Source organism: Syngnathus acus, chromosome 2 (assembly GCF_901709675.1).
Source record: "Syngnathus acus chromosome 2, fSynAcu1.2, whole genome shotgun sequence".
In the NCBI taxonomy this organism is placed as follows: Eukaryota; Metazoa; Chordata; class Actinopteri; order Syngnathiformes; family Syngnathidae; genus Syngnathus; species Syngnathus acus.
Genome location: NC_051088.1, coordinates 7315447 through 7337258, shown reverse-complemented (window position 1 = coordinate 7337258; position 21812 = coordinate 7315447). Strand labels below are relative to the sequence as shown.

At 40.5% G+C, this 21812-nt stretch overlaps 2 protein-coding genes across 3 annotated transcripts in view; one reads left to right on the top strand and one right to left on the bottom strand.

Moving 5' to 3' along the window:
- The window catches only part of bsna (bassoon presynaptic cytomatrix protein a), a 68087-nt gene extending 64218 nt beyond the window's left edge, over window positions 1-3869 (bottom strand). The window contains exon 1 of the mRNA XM_037245964.1: window positions 3404-3869. Coding sequence (XP_037101859.1) covers window positions 3404-3582 — 179 coding nt within the window. The 5' untranslated portion in view covers window positions 3583-3869. The remainder of the gene's footprint in view (window positions 1-3403) is intronic.
- A 5496-nt stretch (window positions 3870-9365) lies between these two features.
- The window catches only part of LOC119116882 (helicase ARIP4-like), a 38631-nt gene continuing 26184 nt past the window's right edge, over window positions 9366-21812 (top strand). Inside the window, exons 1-2 of one of the 2 annotated variants that reach the window (XM_037242590.1) lie at window positions 9366-9537; window positions 17823-17974. In XM_037242590.1, coding sequence (XP_037098485.1) covers window positions 17857-17974 — 118 coding nt within the window. In that variant the 5' untranslated portion in view covers window positions 9366-9537; window positions 17823-17856. Of the gene's footprint in view, window positions 9538-16823; window positions 16906-17822; window positions 17975-21812 lie in introns of those variants that run through there. The other variant, XM_037242600.1, reaches the window with a different exon arrangement.

Here is a 21812-nt window from a genome sequence, read left to right as displayed (position 1 = left end):
GAAGAAAATTAGGGCTCCATTGTTTTGCGCTTTTACGCACTTTTCAGTCTTGCCCAAATCACCACCGATTGATTGGAACATTTTATTATGAATATATAAATTTAAGAAATTACTGCTTTATTCACTTTAACTGCAACTCCACCTTCATTGCAGTATAACATTATTTGTTATTTATTAAGCATATTTTTTTCCTATTTCTCCTCTCTATTATATAGAGTTGCACATGAAAAATAAAATGTACAGTACATAATGCCAAAGAGTTTAAAAAAATCACTACATATTGTACACGTACAAATGTACAGTATATAATGCAAAAGGTTTTCAAACAAATCACAACACATTTTTATTTTCAATTTCGTTATTCTCATGCACTTTATGAACCTTGTGTTGGATTCATACAAAAACAGTCAACTTTGTTTTTCAATTAGAAATTAGAAAAAAAATTGAACATGAAGCTACCTTATTTTTGCATACTTTTTTGTGGCTAAATTAAATGTTTTTGGCCAAGAATGTCAAGCATGTTTGTTGAGTGGATCTCTTTGTTTCGGAATGTTTAGATGAGAGAATGTCGTTAATATTTGTCAATTGTGGGGTTGTGAAGCCCTTTGAGACTCTTTTGTGATTAAGGGCCGTACAAATAAACCTGACTTCTGTTAAAACATTAAAGTTCCATCCATCTTCTCTTCTGCTATCCCTCACTAGGCTGGTGGATGCGCTGGAGCCTCTATATGGAGCTCTGGAATATAAAACTATAATGTTTGTAAACATCAAAATGTACTACAGGAGATATTCTTTGGCAATATTAGTGATATTTATTTTTCTGATGATAATATGTCAGACTTTATTTTCAGTTGGCTTTTTCATGGTTGGCCTTTCGTTCCCTCTGTTCCTCCCACCCACTTTCCTCTATTTCTATGCCCTTGCGAAAGTGGTCTTTTCCATAGCCTCATTTCTTTTTTTCCCTTTATTCACTACTCTTACCCTTTCAGCTCTGTATAACTCTATCACTCTCTTCCAACCTTACATCTTTGCACTTTAGACTGCACAAGACCAATACAGCAGCGGGGAGGTGGAGTTACTTCCAGGCTGCTTGTGATTGGTTGAAAATCTGCAGGGAGTCAAGCTTCGACAGCACATCGTAAACGTATGTAATAACCTGGACTGCCAAGGCCTCTCACGAATGAAGCCAGAGGGCAGCCATCTTGCGTGAACAAACTTACTGACAAATTCTGTTTGTTTTTTGTGGAAAACATTGTTGTCAGTTTATACCAGGATCACTGTATGGAGTGACCCTCACAAAGAATAAACTTCACTTGCTGCATCCACCATTAGAGAATGTTATCTCATTTTGTGAATCGTGACTCACAGAGGTTAGGTTGACATTTCACAGAGATTTTTTTTTTTATGGGGTCTTTCCCATCTGACTATAGTAACAGAAAGCACAAATTCAGCTTTCGAATTCGTGGACAAAGCAAGCATATGCAACATGCTTGAGGTCCAGTGTGTCGAGGCAGCTTGTCAAAATTTTAAGGGGCTCTTGCATTACGATGATCAAGACATACAAGGTGTGCCGGAAAATATATAAGATGTCAACCGTTTTTCTTCTTTGACGCAGCGTTACACAAAGAGATAAATATGCTATCGGTGCAGCACAAATGAACATGTGCAGATGCAACCTCCAACATTATGTGAATAGCTTCTCCAAGGCTCTTCAGATGGAGCCAAAGCAATTAAGTATTTTACATTATTGTTCTTTTTTTTCTTCTTTTTGCTCATCCTCAGTTTGTAATAAGATGTTCTGAAATACACTTTCAACATGTAACCATGAAGTTGTGCTAACAAACAAATGTTTTTGAAGGCTATTATTCAGACATCTATAAAACTGGGTCACGACTTTGTGGCAACAGGAAAATGCGGGTCCTAGGGTAATAACAGTTGTGAACCACTGCAATGTGAAGACTCGTTTGTCAAAATGCACGTCTCACCTAAAGTCAGGTGAGATAAGCGCCAACTCGGGCGACCATTGTGAAGAAAAGCGCTATTTATATTTGAATGGACGGACTGACATGCTAACATAGAATACATGATACTCTTTCATCTTCATGCTTCCATTCTATGACCACACAAATGTAGCTGGAGGGGATGAGTAGAGTGATGGAAAGAAGAGCAAAAGAAGAGGAAATCTAAGCATCCTCCCTCCAGAAGGACGCTCAAATGGAAAGAGGGAGGCGGACATAAGGAGAGGAGGACTATGTGCAGGCATTGCAAACGAGAGACGAAGAGGGGAGGGGCCGGTACAGGCAAACACGCTTTGCACGTGATCATTCTGCTCACATGGCCTCTTTATCCTGTCTTATCAATACTTAATGTGATGCGCTGCACGCTATGCAAACCTTTATTCCAACATATCTGATAGAAGCAACACTGTCTCAAATGCAATCGTGCTCCTATGATGCCTCGTCTGAACTGTCGTTTATTAGAAGGCAGCTTAAGCTGTCATCATGCCTCCTCTGAGTCGCTATGTTATATAATGATGGATATGCCATGTCGTCGCTCCTATATGCACCCTCTCTCACGAGGGGTGAGAATCAATCATGCACACGGCGTGCCTACATGTAACATGAATCTACTACTTATGCTTATCCTGTTTCTGCATTATTTCCACACGTCAACTTGATTGCGTCCAAGCGGGGTTTTTTTCCCCCGTCTTACTATACATAGCTGGGAATGCTCAGTGATGCATTGGGCAATAGCCTCTATGGACAGGAAATTTACAGGTCTGCAAAATCTCTTATTTCCATCAGAGGGGTGTGCAATTGAGTTTATCTGTTCTAACCCCTAACAATACGTAGTACCACTATGACACACATCCCACGCATTCAAGGCAAGCCCCGTGAAGCACGCGCGCGCACATGCACACACACACACACACACACACACACGACACGAAAGTCACATGTCGATCACCTCTAGAATAAAACACAAAACAAAATTTCATGAGTGACGTGCACGAATGCTGCATTTGGTAAGAAACGACAAACACGGTGGCTCGCCTAAGCGTGCGCGTCAGGAAGTGAGTGAGTGCGGTCGTGTAGTCGAGCGCGCGCGCGTTTTTCTGCAGCTGGTCACGCCAGGTCCGTCCAACGCACCACGCAAGAGGGGAAATACTACCATCGCAGCACATGACAGCACCGAATACGAAGGCGGATGATGGGCTTCGGGTAGTGGCTGCTATAGCAACCGTTTTCAATCAATGTCAAGTTGTTTTTTCTTTGGGGGGTGGGGTGGCAGGAGGTTCCACCGTGGTATCTGTCACACCGCAAGGATGTCCTCCTGAGGCAACCTTCCAATTCGTATGTGCATTCTTCACGAGACCAAAATTTAGCGGAACCACTGGCCCTACCTCGTCATCCCCATCCCGGGGCCTCCGACTCCCATCCCTCCGCCGGCAGCAGAGCCATTGACGGGTTTCACGTGCTGTCCTCCCGGCCCTGCGGTCGCGGGTCCTCCGGGCATCACGGAGCCCATCATCCCGGCCTCTCCGGGCTGCCCGCCGCCCTCCATGCTCGCCTCGTTCCCCATCTCGGTCTCGGCTCTGGAGCCAGGCGGGCGGTGAAGAGCGCTACCGCGTCCGATCGGTCTGAGCTGTCTCTGTTTCTGTGTCGCTAAGATGCCCTTTTAATTGAAATACATGTGGTCCAAAATAGAATGGACCGGGATAAGAAAGGGGGAAAAAGAGGAGAGGGAGAGCGAACTCAGCGTTGCTCCTGTATCACCGCCATCGTCTTCATCATCCTCCTCCTCCCCGTCAGCCTCAGCACCAGTAGGCTGGGTTCTGACGTGTGACGGGAGCGCGCTTGGGCCGTCCGGGCAGAGGGGAATACAACCGATAGGTAGCGCAAGAGAGTGCGATTGGATTCACGGAGTCACACGTTGCAGTTCAAGAGAGGCTATAGTTAGAATGTGACTCCTAGAGAGAGAAAAAAAGCAAGGAAGCAAGAAAACAAAAAAAAGCAAGAAAGAAAGCTAGAAAGAAATAGACAATGAATGAATGAACAATGCATTTTTGGGTGTTTTGTACAAAAAAAGGGCTGTCAATTTTTAAGCGAAATTGGGTTGTTTTTGACCCAGCAGTTTGAATGATGTAATGTTTGATTGATTTATTGATATGTCTTTATTTCGAACATATTTAAAACATAAAAGTTGTTGTTAACAAAAGGTCGTATTAGATCAAAATAACAATTGCAATTAAATAATTTCACAATTACAATGCGAATTTTTATGCATCGTGAAGCTACCACTGTGGACTAAAAAGAATTGACTCGCAAATACAGTGAAACGTACGTTTGCAAATGTACACGAGTATGTTCGAACACATTTGTGCAACAGTACTAGCAAATACGCTCGACCCTAGCATTTTTTCCACAATGCCACGTGGCATTGACTAGTGCATGCACGAGTAAAAAAGCTGATTTGTTTTAAACATTTGGACTACATTATACCAAAATGTTCAAATATTAAGAAAGCAAATATTTTTATTCGTAATATTGTGGCTTTATTGGCCCTTTTTCATTGCAGCGGTTCCACTCCGAGGACTCCGAGGCAGGATGACAATCTCGTCCCAGGTGGCCAATGAGAAGAGAAAGGTGAGTGGCTTGGTCTTTAAAGAGCTTGACTTTAAAAAGGCTTGTATACAAATAGAGTCACTGCGGTGCCTGCACACCCATCAAGTATGAACTTAAACAACTGAGCAAATCATTGGCTATCTGCCTATTTCTGAAAGTCTGAGAGCAAGACGTTCTACAGTCGACAAGCAACAACAATCGCCTGCTTTCACTGAGTTGCTCCACCCATGGCATAATTAGCTGAAGACCCAGAGCCACTTTCAAGTGACGGCTGAAACACACGTTACTCAAAAGATTTGAATTTTAAAAAAGAATGCATAAATGTCTTCTTTAAGGCTTCATAATGCCAGGGTCAAATGTTAATAGACAGCAGCCAAGGAGCATCTCTGCAGTGCGCCATGTTGAAAGAACTACTCCAACCTTGAAGCCTCACCAAAAACCTCTAACCTTAGCGTTGAGTCAATCACTTTGACATGATGGACTCATTGACCTGCCTGCCGGGCCGATTACTTAAAGAGATTAAAAACGAGCAACGTGCCAGCCTTCCACTTCACTCTGAGCAACATAAAACACTATTGGTCAACTGTGAATGCTTAATTGAATGACTGATGGGCCGCAGAGACCTCATCAGCACTTTCACTGGCCAACTCCTTTTCTTGCACTTGAGCTCATTGCCACAAATAAGCGACAAAAAGATACAACAATTCCATCTTTCACTCTTTGTTAATGACATAACAAGAATCATTTTTGAAACTTTGAAGTGCTTGCGAATGGAGTATGCTTGATTGCAAAACTGTAAATAAAACGTCTGTTTCCTTGGTAATGTAAGAAAAAAACTAAATTACCTAAGGAAAAATACACGATATCCAAAGTACAAGAACATCATTTTAACCTTTATTTGATTCTCTTTATGTTGGCCTTCTCAATATATCTGAATGGAGTTGACATTTAACTGCACTTAACAATTTATTAAGCCAGTTGCTTCATAGGAAACCTGAAACCCCACCGCCCAAGCCACCAAAGAAAAAAGTGTCAGTCTCCGTTTCCTTCAAACAGTACATCCCAAAGAATTTCACCACCTAAATGCAAAATTAGTTACAGCTATGTGTGATGGGAAAGATTCTGCTCTCGTCGACATTGTGTCCATGCCCAAGAGAAGCACTTTTGTTTGCGGAATCAGAGGAAAAGCTTTAAAACTTTACACTTATTAAACTACAATAAGACATGGATGAAAGAACCGAGGGGAAAGCTAAGAGATGGAAGGGACAAGAGGAAATGAAAATGGATGGAGCGAGGGGGCTAGGGAGGGAGGGATGGATGGATGGATGGATGGATGGATGGATGGATGGATGGATGGATGGATGGATGGATGGATGGATGGATGGATGGATGGATGGATGGATGGATGGATGGATGGATGGATGGATGGATGGATGGATGGATGGATTGAATCAAAACATTCTCTTCTGAGTGCATAGCCCAGACAAGAAAAAAATAAAACTACGTAGTTGTTTGTGCAGATGTTTGGATCCACTATTTCTACTATTGTTAGTTTCTCTGCAAAACTCACTATTTGAAAAAAAATAGCAACAAGTGTATTCTGCATATGATGAATAGAAATGACTGGACTTCTTGGCTGTTGAGGGCTTTTTAAAGTCAGAATCTTAGATTCATGTACAATATATTTAACGTATCCCTCTTGCGGGTGTATCTTCTGGAGTTGTTTGACAACCAAGAAGTCCAGATGCTTCGATTCAATGATTCAATCCAGATGACCTCGGTTTGGATGAGTTCCAAACTTGCAACAAGGTAGTCCAGAGTTGAATTCACCCATATCAAACAAGTGCTGATTTTACATTTGAACAAGCCCTCACTTGGTAACCATGACTTGGTCTCATTACTTTCATTCTTGTCAAAAAACAGTGTCAGGGTTTTTTTTCCCCCTCATTTAATAGTCCTGTGACTTCTTGTCTGCCATGACCTAGATCAGTCCGTGTTTCGCTGAAGCGGCACTGAAGCACTAACAAGGATAGGAAGAGCAATAACTCATGCCTTAGCCTTAACTGCATGTTACCACAGAACTTTTGTCTTTCTTACACACGGAGATTGTGCAATGTTAGCATAAAAGCCTGGCCGACATCATGCTATCTTACCAACACCTATGTGCTGCTTCTTCAGGATGGAAGAGTGGAACCTACCCGAAATAACTGTAGAGAAAGAAGAGACCAAGAAAAGCTTTTATAGACTCTTTCAAATTCGGTGTGTTCTAGGAATTTTATCTTGAATAGGAATGAGGAATTTTGACCTAGATATGCCTTTATATTTCTTATTTTTTAATCAATTTTTTTTGCTGGAAATTAATAGAGTGAATTACTAAAACAAACATTTCTATCCAGGACCAAAATCAGCGATAGCATTTTGAGGCAGTTTTATTTTTACACATACTGCATTTCCCTAAATTAAGGAGAGCAAGTGTGAGAGAGGAGAGAGCGAGACCTTCAGGACTGGTGTCTCCATCTAGTGTACAAAAGTGGTCTGCACAGTTTACACTACAGTCGTTTTGTTTCGGCATTGGAATTGCTTTCAGTCATTGCATGGTAAGGGTTCAGAGTGCATGTAAAGTGCACATAACCCTAACAACTGTGTATGTAAAAATGCATGATCGAGTTAATCATGTAATGAATAAATGATTAGGTTGCGAGCAGTATTGCTGTTGGCATTGTGCAGTTTGACTTTTAAAATATCTTCTGCAAGACAAAGGCAGATAAAGACAGACATAAAGGAAAGAGGAAAAACAGAAGCCAGTCTAAACCTGAACACTTTCAATTTCCTGAGAAGCCAGTGACGTCCATCTCCTCCGTCGCTCCACAGATATCTAATCAATATCATGGCATTCATATCGGAAAACATCCACACAATCTACCCTGTCATTTAATGCTATTTTCTGCTCTCGAGCGTCTGGCTGCAGGCCCGCTCTGATGGAAATCTCTTGGTTCAGATATACTGCTTGGATAATGGGTTGAACATCTGAAATAAAGGAAGAAAGAATTAGAGAGAGAATTGGGGAGAAGTAGAGCTATAGATGACAAATCAAACAGAAGAGAAAACTATACCAAATAGTTGATACCATGGGGTTATTAAATGAAAGTAGGCCAACAGTTAAAGAAGTTGGTGGAAAAGGGGGCAACAAAACCTCTAATGGTCGCCAATCTTTCAGAGGTCACATAAACAAACAAGTATTCACACCACCACAATTTCGGCTCTTCAATTGACTTAACATGCATGTTTTGGGGATGTTGAAGAAATCCTGGAGAAACCCCACACAAGCACAGTGACACCAAACTCCACACAGGGTGGCCAGAGCGGAAATCCGGAATGTGAGGCAGCCACAGCAGCGTGACGGTGACAATCCTGGTTTGATTTTGTTATTATGGAAAAAATAAGTATGTGTAAAGACTGTAGAGGAAAACAGAAGTAACATACATATTTTGTCATGAAGAAAAAATAAATCCGTATTTATTAAACTCATTAACCAGAAAACTATGCAAAAAGAAAAATCAACTTATTTGTGCGACCAAATTGCACCATTCACTGTTATGTAAATAGCTGCACGCATTTTGACCACTAGATGACAGTGTACGAATACTAGATCGACCTAGTAGGGGTCGAGAAGTGAAAACAGATTGTGCCTGTGTTTTCGTTACAAGTGCACTGTATACCGGTTTGAGTATTTGTTTATTGTCATCTCATTCTAATGGCAAGGTTTTTATCATGAGCATTTGTGTTGTGCCCACTAAACTGTTCAGAAACCACAGTAAATTTCAGGTAACTTATATAACCTTGTGGCAGGTAGAGTGAGTCAGAGTGTGATCAGAATCTTATTTGGCTCATTTGTGTGTGTTTTCTGCATCGTTAAACTATTTATTAATGAGGACCTGGATCCGTGCCTGTTGTTAACCTTTTGTTTAACCATCCATCCATCCATCCAATGGCCTGAGTCCCTGAGCTGTAAACTATGACATCAGAGCAATCTGATTTCTTATACGTTTCTGGTCATGACAGTCCACTTTGTAGATAGTTGAATACTTCATTATGATTTAGTTCAAAGTGATAGCTCACCATCCCAAAGTAGAAACACATTTCGTGACTGCCAATCTTTTGAGAAATGGTGCTATCTGTGAAAGCAGAGGGATAAAAATAAAACCCACAGCATACATAATTAATTAATTTTATTTTGTTTTCCATGTAACATATTTGTGTTGGTTTTATATTGTCAAATTGTTAGTAATCACTTTTACACAATCACACCTTTAGAGAATATAGTATTTAATGATTTTTGAGCGTGGAGAACATGCAAACTGCACAGGGAGGCCTGAGCTGAGGTTTGAACCCTGAACTTAAAAATTGAGAGGCAGACGAGATGATCACTAGTGCTCCAGGCTGCCCTTGGAAAAAGGTCTCCTTTCAATGGATGAAATGAAAATACTTTTAAGATTGCAAATGTGGTTGTGTCAAATTGGGACATTTGAACATGCACAGACGCGCGCGCGCGCACACACACACACACACAAACGCACGGGCGTGGATACAATTCTTTTAAAAAAAGAACGACTATAAGGCGCAGTATGCAACAATATGCACATTCTTTCAGTAAAAGTAACAAAAGCATGTTATCATGTAGCTTCGGTGCTGGTTTTTGGTTGCTCGTGTACTTCCGGAACTTTCGTCCCGGTGTTTGAGTGCCGAACAGGGTGGACGGGGGCTGCCCTGCCTCCTGTGGTAACAAAAAAACTGATGAATGACTGGAAGCCCACAAGCCTTCCAGCCTTGCCTGACGTTACACTTGCACACCCTTTATTTGCTTTTCTTTTGTTTGGAGCAGAATCGCAGCAGATCAGCGGCGGGAGGGCAGGTGAGAAACGTTTGCCCGTATGCAAACACTTCGATTCGGCTTGTTTCGTCTGCGGGTGTGCGCATGGTTGTGTGTAGACTGGGGTCTGTTTAGGCTTCACAAAATAGCGGCTGCAACCTCGGCGCCCTCAGTCCGCAGTGCAATGATGCAGCTTTCCAGGGTTATGAAACAAACGATCACGCTGCATTTTTTTTCCCCAGTGGCCTTTCCCCTCATTATGCAGTTTAATCGCATCCCTTCTGTCTGCCAGATTACCTAACAGACTCCTGAGGGCCCAACAAAATAAGGTATGCATATCTACTTGGAGCCCTCGTGTTGTTATACATCGCATTAAATGGACCCTATTCTGATTCAACTTGAATGTGTGTCAACTTTTTAGCCATGCTATACGACAGAGTGCTTTTTTTTTTCAGTTAGGACAGCAAACAGCAAGCACTGTCAAGTTCTTGTCTGTGTATTGACTCTTTAAATTAAGTTTAAGTATATATACATGTATATATATATATATATATATATATATATATATATATATATATATATGTATATATGTATATATGTATAAAATGGCCCTTCATATATATAGAGAGAGAGAGAGAGAGAGAGAGAGAGAGAGAGAGAGAGAGAGAGAGAGAGAGAGAGAGAGAGAGAGAGAGAGAGAGAGAGAGAGAGAGAGAGAGAGAGAGAGAGAGAGAGAGAGAGAGAGAGAGAGAGAGAGAGAGAGAGAGAGAGAGAGAGAGAGAGAGAGAGAGATGAATGTTTTTTCCCCTGGTTGATTATTCTTCTGGTTCTACTTCTGGTTGGTCTTCTGGTTGCACTTTTGTTTAGTGGGTTTCCTATTCTAGTTCAAGTACTGTATTGGCCTCCAGTAGCTGAGACCCTCGTGAAGATAAGCGTTTCAGCAAATGGATGGATGGATGGATAATTAATGCTTTAAAGTCTTTGTGTGTGGTCAACACAGTTCGAACAATCTACAAACTCTGTGATTGTGACATGAATGGTCACAATAATTTGCAACTCAAATCCTGCACAGTTGCCAGACACAATCAGAGCAACTGGTTTGCATGCCGTGTCACCACATTCACCACATATGCACACACAAACACACGCACACGTGCACACAGATACACACACAATCATGGCTTTTGACATTAAAGGAAAGAAAATCTGAGAAGTGAGTGGTAAATGACTTGCGATTTAAGAGAGTAAGGAACACCATTAATTAAGTACAGATTAATTGATGTAACATCAGAGCCATTATCTTATTATCACACCATGTTTTTGTTTGAGCAGCCAATTGTCATTACAAACAAACAATGTACTTTATCAATTTCATCTCCAGCATTGGTTCACTTTGGAACACCAAAAACTTAGTTTTCTTGCATTCGATGTAAGTCACTTCATCTATTGCTTTATTTCTTTTCTCTTTTTCTGCAATATTCCAGATTGATTGTTTCGCTTAGCCGTTGTGCATTTGCCCCCCCCCCCCCCCCCCCAGATTCTATATAGCAGCCGAAAGGATCAGCTGCCCCTTCCATGGTTAATAAACACCTATACCATGGAAGACCCTTCCCCTACTTGTGTCCCCTTCCAACCCTAAACAACCTCCATGAACCCTCAGCGTCATCAGTGATTGGCTGGAGGGCTGCCAGAAGAGTCCAATCCGAACATCTTACTTAGTGATTTCTGAGCCCTCCCCCACTCCCTAATGGCCTTGGGATGTTTGACTTGAGGTTGCTGACTTTTGTCATCTTTCACAATGCAGCTTTTTAGATTGAAAATCAACACAATATGTTGACTGAATTTTATGCATTGTAACTAAAGACTAAATTCACAACGCAGCAGACTGCTGTACTATATACTAAAAGGAAACCTTGGTTTATTTTGCCACACAAATGAGGCGTTTGGACGAGAAGGCGCCTGGGTGAGGCTGGCCTGAGGTGTTCATCTATTTAAAAATATCCCCTGAAGCAAGTCGATGCAGGTCAGCGTTTTTTACTGATCCAGGTCACGTGTGTGCATGCGCATGTTTGTGTCTATGTTCCTTACTGTTTGATCCATGTTAATCCTGTATGAATTGTGCATCTTACGGGCTCAAAGTTAAAAGTATATGAAAGTATTTGGCTGTGGTTTCAATACAAATGCAGCAGAGTTATTTTCTAGGTCAGGTGTGGCTTTGGACAAATGTGCTGACATCATAAAACAAGGCATGTTCAAATGGAATGGAATGCAATGCATAAGGTGCATTCTTGCTTATGCGCTCCATTTTCTACCCTTGGCAACACTGTTAGTAACATCAGCAGTAACCTCCAGAGGGCAGGAGTGAAGGTCTCACAATTGACTTTCCACGTTATGCAGGTTATACCAGAAGATGCAACATTAAAGTATAAGACACAACACAGCATTTGTGAGCATCACATTGCTTCTACAAAAACGTTGCACTTTGAATCCATATAGCTTAGCATGTGTGCAGCACCAGCAGGGCCTCACTATTGTGTAATTCTCTTACACAAGCTATTAAAAGCTGTAAGCCAACCTAATACATCAAGCCTTGTTATACAAGATCCATTTTATGAGCACCAATTCCTATCTGTGAGCTTGTTGAGTGGGGTGTTGTGGGGCGTGACCACTTTCTTTGCATCCAACTGTGTCCTTAATGATATCAGAATGAGAAAATAAGTGGGCGATTTATAAAAAGATATTTCGAAAGGGCAGCTGGTGAGGTTTGCTTTGATTCACTTCCTTCCAATGGGAAGTCGGTATGGATAGTGTTTTTTTTTCTTTCTTTCTTAATTTTGAAAATTTAACAAGACTTTTTCCTGGTACTTTTGACGTAGACGAGATCCTCCTTGGAGAGCTTTTACAGCGCGCCTTGGGATGTTACAGGAAGGGAAATGAATCAAATGAGGTCGACAATTACTTGTGGGGCACGTCCTTGTATCTTGGCACACACCTTATATAACTTTATTTTCTAGTAAGCAAAACGGTGACATTATTAGCCAGACCTTATGTAAGCAGTCTTATGCAAGCAGCTGTGTTCACACCCCCCTTAATCATTTCTTTTATTTCACTCCCCACTTTCTTTCGTACTGACACCTCAGAAGCCACATTTTTTAACACTTCAATAAATAACTTATGTAGCAACACTCCTGTCATTTCAACTAACACGTGGAGTCTTGATGTTCGCAATGTTGAACAGGAAGAACGTGTGCCACAAAATGTTCCTGTGACTTAAAAAGCAATGCATGTTCTGTCAAACTTGATCAAATCTTGCAATATTTAAAGAGTGGCGTTTAATGCTAATTTTGGATTAGTCATCATCTTCTACCTTATTTCTGCATGGTGTGAATGTACCGGGATTGGACAGCATTTCGGTCTTAGAAGTTCTCATGTCAATCACTTGGGCAGCACCGCTGATGCCTAATGATGTATTGTCCTCCTTTCTATTCAATTGTATTGTATTGTATTCCCCGTCAAGTCAAAATGGGAACATGCCCATTCAGTTTCTACAATGGCTAGAACTGAGTATCTTCTATTATGTTTGATAATTCCGAAATGGATATTGATTTTATTTTTTAATGACGGAATATTGAGTTAAAAGAAACACCATAAAGTAAAATATATTCTTCTTAAATAATTTTTAGTTTGATTTCATTTTTAACTTAATCTAATTACTGTAATTGTAATGCTGGCCAACCCGGATTTGTATAGCCTCAACTCAACCTTTCATTCTAAAAGTCAGCTGTCATTGTCGACTTGTACTGTTGAATAAAAAAACTTCTATTTGTGCTTCTCTGGCACCTCCCCCACTTTCCCATGGTGAAATTTTTTCTTAGAACAGCAGACAGACAAGCCTCCTCCCTCACCCCAGCTTCCCCATCAAAACCCAACCCCCAAACCTCATATTGCTGTCTGAAGTCAGGCTACACTCAAGTGGCTTCCTCCCACGTTCCAAAAACATGCATGTGAGGTTCGTTCGAGACTCCATGTTATCCATAGGTGTGTGAACGGTATTTGCCCTACGCTTGGTTGCTGATCAGTCCAACTCCCACCTCCTGCCTAAAGTCAGCTGGGGTACTTTAACTCCCCCGGGGTCCTAATGAGGACAAAAATGGGTGGAGGGTAAGTTTTAAAGCTGGAGAACATTATTGATGCAACATTATTTTCCAGTCTAGATACAATAGTTGATAATAATTATTTTTGGTCATGTTGAATCATGACAAATATGAATGTTAGCGAGTTGTAGGCACACCAAAGACCTTCTACCTGATTGTGCTATCCTGCATAGTTATCTGCATCCATTGCAGCCTGGTCATCCTGCACGGGGGATCCTCCCATCTGTGGTCTTTTCTCAAGGGTTCTCATTTTTCCCCTAGTAGTTTTTTTTTTTAGTTTTTCCTTGCCCTCCTGGGAGTTTAAAATCGGGGGATGTTTGAGAATAATTGTTAATTTTTGTACATGTGAAGCCCTTTGAGACTTGCTATATAAGTAAACTTGACTATTGTATGAATAAACTTTGCATAATCGGGTAGATGGATTTTTTAAAAATAATTTAAATAAAATTTATTTAATCTTTGTATTGTCATTGGAATTCGATACATGCAACAGTTACAACATACCGGCTGTTAAAATTTCGGCGTGGTTTGATAATAATGATAAGTGCAATCAACTGAGATGTGACATGATGAAACTTTTTCCCCTCCATTTTGCTCCCATCACCCTCGAGTACATTTACACACATGCCAGGGCATTGCATGATAGTTTGACATTATCCCACCCAGGAAAACAAGTGGATGTTTCACATTGCCGTCCGTCTCTGCTGTGAGGCAGGTGGCTGTAGAGTTGTTCCCTTTTGTTCCTTGTGCTAAATATAACATATTCATTGGTTATTGAGTGTGACATGTCATTCATGGGAAGTCTAACAGGATTGCGTAACAGCATTTTTGTGTTGATGAAGTCAGCAGAGGGCCATTTTTTGCCTACAGCTTGTATTTTATTGTCCTGCAACACATTTTAAAAGTCAACAAAGTCTGGCCAGGATCAGCACACAGGAAGCACTATGGCCATGTTGAGGAAAGAAATTTGCAATATTCAATCTTACAGGTTCATTCATGCTAATATATTTCAACAGCCAATTTTATTTTTTGAGGAAAATGATTTCTCCATAAAATACAAAATATTGGTGCGATTGTTGTCATATGTTTTGAGGTTGATGTGTGCAGAAGTGAGGTGGCCAAATACATTTTGAAATTTGCAGTTTTCTGGCACATTAGGCAACGTAAACTTATACGCTCATGTTGCGTTTTAGACCCAGGTGTCAGTCTACCGTGTCTCTTATTTACAAATGCGTACATATTTTGCAAACAGGTTATGCTACATTACACAATGCCAACTTACATTCAGACCCGTGGCCATTTTTTTTAAAAATGTGGACGGAAGCCTTGGCAAAAACTCTTTCACCAGCAGGGAAGCAGAAAGGCTTGAGGGTGGAACTGTGAACCTCGGCCATAATTCACACTGCTGCCCACATTTGGTTCAGTTAAGGATTTTCACTTGTCAAATGGTTACATATATTGTACACCTACCCTACACAAGGCTCGGTACGGTGTGTTATTACACAGTAAAGAAGCAGGTTCTAATTCGACCCTTGGATTTAAAATTATCTGGATTGTCTAGTTTGATTGGAGTCATGATTGTGGTTAAAAAAAAACTTTGTCAAATTTCCACTTATGCAATTGGTTGTGTAATGCAGTGTTTCTCAACCATTTTTTCTCGCAATATTTATAGAGTTAGTCTAAAACAGTAAACAAAGTCATGTTGATTCTTTTGGATTTTAATCACAATCACTTTTAATAGTTTATGCCTTACACTAAAACCTTTTTTAAAAATTGTCACTTTAATTAAAAAAGAAATGAAATTTAAAAATAATTATTCCACTCTCTCTCCATATATGTATATATACATATATAGGACTTTATTTATAAAGCACGTTAACAATGTCTTTCGTTGTAATATACCTAATCTGAACATAGAAGGTGGTGGAACACCTAACAGATTTTTGTTGGCAATGTGCCTCAAGATTTTTTCCAATGAAAAGGTGTGCCGTGGATGAAAATAGGTTGAGAAACACTGGTGCATTGTAATGTTACACAAGGTATTCTGGCAGGTGATATTAGCCTTGTCTATGTCCCGCGTTTCACTGGAAGTGATTTTTGAAAGCTTGCTCCTTTTTTTTTTTTTTGCGAGGATAAGAAGCCTCAATTAGTCCTGCAGTGGGGAAATTACCCTCTACTGTAGTGATGTGGGCAGCTCGGTGGGGCACTGGGTAGCACGTCCGCCTCACAGTTAGGAGGGTGCGGGTTCGATTCCACCTCCGGCCCTCCCTGTGTGGAGTTTGAATGTTCTCCCCGGGCCCGCGTGGGTTTTCTCCGGGCACTCCGGTTTCCTCCCACATCCCAAAAACATGCTTGGTAGGCCAATTGAGCACTCCAAATTGTCCCTAGGTGTGAGTGCGAGTGCGTATGGTTGTTTGTCTCTGTGTGCACTGCGATTGGCTGGCAACCGGTTCAGGGTGTCCCCCGCCTACTGCCCGATGACGGCTGGGATAGGCTCCAGTACGCCCGCGACCCCCGTGGGGACTAAGCGGTACAGAAAATGGATGGATGGATGGATGGATATTGGATAACAATATTTAGGCGTCTATATGCATACACGTTATTTAAAAACTACTATAAAATCAAGATTACCCAAAGAGAAGCATAATCTCCCCATTGTTGCATAACGGCGCATCCCTTCATGCAATAAAGTTAGCCGTTAGCTTGGAGAAAACGCGCATAAAAGAAGTGGTGTTTCAGTGATTGGTTCTTTCTTTCCTTGGTAAATCGTAAATCTACATTCTGGTTTACATAGTCCACGCCAGGAGGGAGACGCAACACGATCACTGACTGATCCGTTGATGCACGGGAAGTAAGGCAGTTGACCCATTGACTCGTTCGCGAACGGGAAAGTCAGGATTCATTCCCTCATGGACTCGTTCTCGCGATGAACTGGAAATGCGAATCACTCACTCACTGATTTGTTCACTCACAGATTCGTTCGTTGGTGAACGGGAAATGCAATTCACGACTCGTTCGTTTTGTTTTACGGCGAGGTGGCACCAGCTTAAATGCGCATTACCGACACCTACTGGTCATATGAACTGAAAAAACTTTAGGAAGTGATTCGTTCACTCTCGTTCACTGAAAGGATTCGTTCTTTTGAACGAATCGTTCACTCACGAGCCAACACTACTCTACTGTATGATGCTCAAACAGTGGTAGATACTACGTAGTAATTTGGTTGAATTTCTTTTCAACCTTCAAGGCACAGAAGGTAAGTGGACTAGAGTCATTTTTTTTATGCTTTCACAAAACGATGGCAGGAAGCTCAAAGCTGTATTTAACTGTTTTAAATTACCGTATTTTCCGCACTATAAGGCGCACCTAAAAACCTCCAATTTTCTCAAAAGCCGACAGTGTGCCTTATAATCCGGTGCACCTTATATATGGACTAATATGGATTCGTGGATGAGGACTAATTTATTAAAGTAAGCTTTAGGTGTTCATTTTGTGTGTTGTGTGATATTAACGTTTGAGCAACATTGAGTTATTGATATATTGTTATTGTTTTCACTATTTCGAGTGTTACTATATTGTGATTGCATTAACGTTTGAGCAACGTTGAGTTATTTATTCTATGCGCCTTATAATCCGGTGCGCCTTATATATGAATAAAGTTTTAAAATGGGCCATTCATTGAAGGTGCGCCTTATAATCCGGTGCGCCTTATAGTGCGGAAAATACGGTAAGGTGTTTTATGAGATGTCCACATAGACATGACCAGAAGAATTTCTGCCATTGATAAGATATTCTCTCAGTTGTGACAGTTTATGATGAATGCCACGCCTTTTTGTTCATTGCCACCATCAGGGCAAAAAGCACATTAGACAGTAGAGTTGTTTCCCTTGATAATATATAGCATTTTTGAGGGCCCCAAAATTGTTTGTTTTGTATCAGCCTTGTCATGGAGATTTTCAAGACTGCAACCACACAATGGAGAAAAGCATGAGAGAGTCATTAGCCCCCATCAGAGAGAGCTTTTTAAGTGCCCAAGAAAGTCTTGAGAGCACCTCGCCTCCATTATTGTCTCATCTGTGCCCAATCACTGGGCGGATCGTGGGCTGAAAAGTGTTCATCGTTTTCGATGGATGGATACAAAGAGACAGCCAATCACACTCTGTCTTCTTTCAGGCGTCTCGCGGCAATGCTAAGGTAGCACAACAGGATGTCCGATGAAGAGGAGCAGCAGCTGAATGGCAGCAAAGGCCAGCCAGAAATGTGCCACATCACTGACCAAGAGGCAGAGGATACTGGAGATGATGATGAGGATGATGAGATACCTGGTGAGTACAAGTGATTACTGTCATTTCATTGTGTCTAAACTGTTGGCCAAGAAAGCTAAAGCTGAAAAAAAATTGAAATTAAAAATTAAATTAAAGCCACTTGGATTGAAAAGATGCTTGGATATAATGTCAATCATTTTACAGTACCTTTGAAAAAAATGGCTCAGCGATTGTTTGATTTTGATAACGAGTGTACCTGAATTGTAAGGATGCTGGCGTTTGTTTATCTTGCTGTTATTCAACTCGTAAAAATATCACTTACTGCTTTCATGTTTCATGTTCAAGTTTTAAACTCAGTGAGACAGAGAGCATTTTGTTTCTTTCAAATACACACATAGTAAATATTTATCTTTAGTTGGGTCGTTACCAGCTAATCAGCGACTAGGTGAGTTTGCAAGTGGTCTATTTTGACTGATCTTTCGTCTGTGCTACCACCTCTCAAGGGCACACAAATGGACTCGACTCAAATCAACTTACCTTTATTCATAGAGCATTTTAAAAAATGACCACAACTTAACCAAAGTGCTGTACATAGAAATGTTCGAATACATTTCAAATGTTTGCCAAAGCTCAGAGTCGCATCCAAAATCTGTGTTGACTAGACGTTATATCATCAAGTCATCAACCAACCAGTCCTGGGACATTTTGAATGGGCTACTAATTATACTTGCTGAAAAGCACATTATAGTCCAAAAAAATTTATTTGATGGCACATGGTAAACCTAATGCACTTATGTAGTGCTTTAACTTCATCATAGGTTTAAGAAGACATATTAACGCGGCCTACACAGGTATGCTGATGTAGTGTATCAACCCACGGAAGTTTAGAATACTAAGTCACTTTAATTTCCAGGATCCCAGGCTATTTCATTTTTCGAAAGTAGCTTTTAGTCATTTGTTTGGGTGTTTAAATCAAGTGTGCAAATGTTTTTATCTGCTCTTCATAGCATTTGGGACTGGAATGTATCCCCCATGGGTTCATTCTGTATTTGTATTTTTGTCTAGGTTAGTCCGCAAGCCCTAAACCACCCCCCCCCCCAAAATAGACATTTAATTGAAGCATTAATCATGCAACAACAACAAAAAAGGCTGGAGTTGTAGCTTGACATTTTTTGCTTATAAAACCTTTTACCTCAGCAGTTGTGCAACACTTTGCATAACTGACCCGACTAGACGTAGACTGTGCAGGCGGATTAGGCCTAAAAGTCACTTTCGGGATATGTGGTTGGTGAAACTTATCTTCCTGGTAACAGAGAGACTAAAATCCAGGTGTACTGTATGTTAATGACGCAGCATTGTGGTTCCAAAGTTGTCCTATTTGCAGGGGAACTCACCCCCCTGGGCAACCAGGGTGCCGGAAAGCTGTCCTCAGCTTTGTGCTGTTACTTGTGATGCGCACTTACTGGGCCAGCTTGATTCTTGAGCAAGGCAAAGATGATATTGTGCTTGCCATTACTCCAAAAATATTACTGATCAAACGCAAATTTTATTCAGAGATAGCCTACCTTTATGTGTCCCTTAATGTATTTTTGATGCCGATTTAAATAGCCATTCCTGTTTTGTCCCCTAGCACGTCAGTCTTTTGATAATTTTTATTTTTAAGTTTGACCTGTAAAAGCTTATGCAATACCATCTACGCTGCGTTGTAATTTATAGCTATGATAGAAAATCCTCCTGTTGCTGAACCTAACCCTTAATTTAAAAATATTACTAAATCATTTATGTGTGATTATTGTGATTATTACTGTTACTTGGCCTTTCAGGGCAAGGGATGGTTTGCTTTGTTGATCAAGGGAGTTGGTATGTTTGAAACCTGATTTACATTTTCCCCCATGGTGACGTGGCACATATATTTTCCTCTTGTGACTTCATGGCCACCCGCCATCATCTCTTACGTCTGTCCTGCTGTTGCCATGACAGCTCACCAAGATGCCACACCCAATCAAAGTTGTTCTCCTTGGTTTGGCATCCCATTTTGTTCTCCTTGCAGTCCTTTTACTTTCATGAAACTCTAATATCTTATCAAAAATCATACTGTGAGTAAGATAGTAAGTCAATCAGAAAATATTGATATGCAGATACAGTACAGTTGATCTTTATGCATTATACTATACCCACAATTGTCTTAATTTCTATATTCGACTTATATATGTTTTTTTTTCACTTTTTTGGGCATTTTATGGCTGATGCGACTTGTACTCCGGAGCGACTTATAGTCCGAAAATTACGGTATATGAAAACAGGATAAAGATTAAGAAAGTTTGAAGAATCATGAAAGTTTGAAGCACAGGTTCTAACAATTTGGTGCATTTTTACTCCTTTTTAATAGTCATCACTTTCTAGTAAATCTGTGTCTCAGCTAAAATATATCAATAGAGACTGTGTAAAAATGCTGGTTTCTTGTAAATTTATTACCCTTTGAAATTTTATGCACATACCTAATGGCAAGCTATTTATTCTGCCAATGTTAGACACACTAACTCTTGTAGCTGTTTGCAAATGTTCATTTCAGGAAAGCTTTAATTATATTTTTACCTTGAATTTATCAAAGATTGACAGGTAGGGTTCTCGTAAATGTGGAATTCATTTGTCGCAGCTATAGAATCAGACCTCCATGGTAAACAGAAGAGAATCCCTGCAGGTTTACTTTTTAATATGCATGCCTGGCTGGGCTATTACATTTTGACAGGCATGTATCAGAAACGTAATCGCTTCATTAACAGAATGTGTTCATATTTGTTTCTCTCTGATGTATACATAATAGATAGCATTTTGAATTGTGATCTGCAGTTATGATATTTCATGTTAATATAATATTTTGTTTGCTGTACCGTCATCCTCACTTTCTCAATAATGTGCCCTGTAAGGAACTTTAAACATGAAATCATGTGTATAGTTATGTTCAAAATTCTCATACACTGTACGTGTGTTTTCAAAGGCTGTTGTTCTCATTTATTTATTTATTTATTCATTTTACGTCTACGTATGAAAGTGGGGCGCGACTTAGCAACAGTCGGTAGATGTGGGTGACAACAGTTGAGAACAAGTGACAAATATAGATAGATCAAATTGTGTGTGCATGTTTGTCGCGAACATTATGTACCTTTCAGTACTGAAAGGACTGGTGTGTGTTATGGGTGCTTGGCACAGTTACCACCAGGGTTAGTCACTTATTTCGTAAGGTCCATGCACACGCGCATGCATACATGCACACATGCAAAAACACAGGAGCAGAAGGTGAGTGTGCTAATTAGCGTGTTCCTCCCTTGCCACTGTGTAGGCGTGTACAGCATTTCTTTTTTTTGCATTCTGAGGGATTGAACACAACAACATGTTTTCCTCCCACCATGTCACAGTCTCCTGTTGGTCTGACTCCTGGTGAGTGACTCAGAAGACATTTGTCCAGTTTGTACCAACTTCTCGCTTTCGACTCACTCGGCATTCAAAACAGATCTGGATGTTTTCTTGAAGTAGTTAAGGATTAACAAATATTGATCCAGAAAAGCATCGATATTAACTGCCTCAATCAATCAAGAGGTGGGAATGGAAAACGTAATTCCCTCTATATATGAAGTCTATTTCTTGGCAAGATATTTGGGGCAATTGTATGCATCCAACTTTGTGAAAAAAAAATTAAATAAATAGTGCCAAATATTTATACTTAGTTACTCCTACCGGCCTACCTAACAACATAATGGCAACAGCAAAATTAACCCAGATGTGTACAGTCTGCGGTTTAAAAAATGATTGGCAGCTAGACGATGCCCCAATACATCACCGATACAACAAATAGAGTTCATCAGAGGAAAGAATGAAGGCGGTTTTAGACTGGCCATGT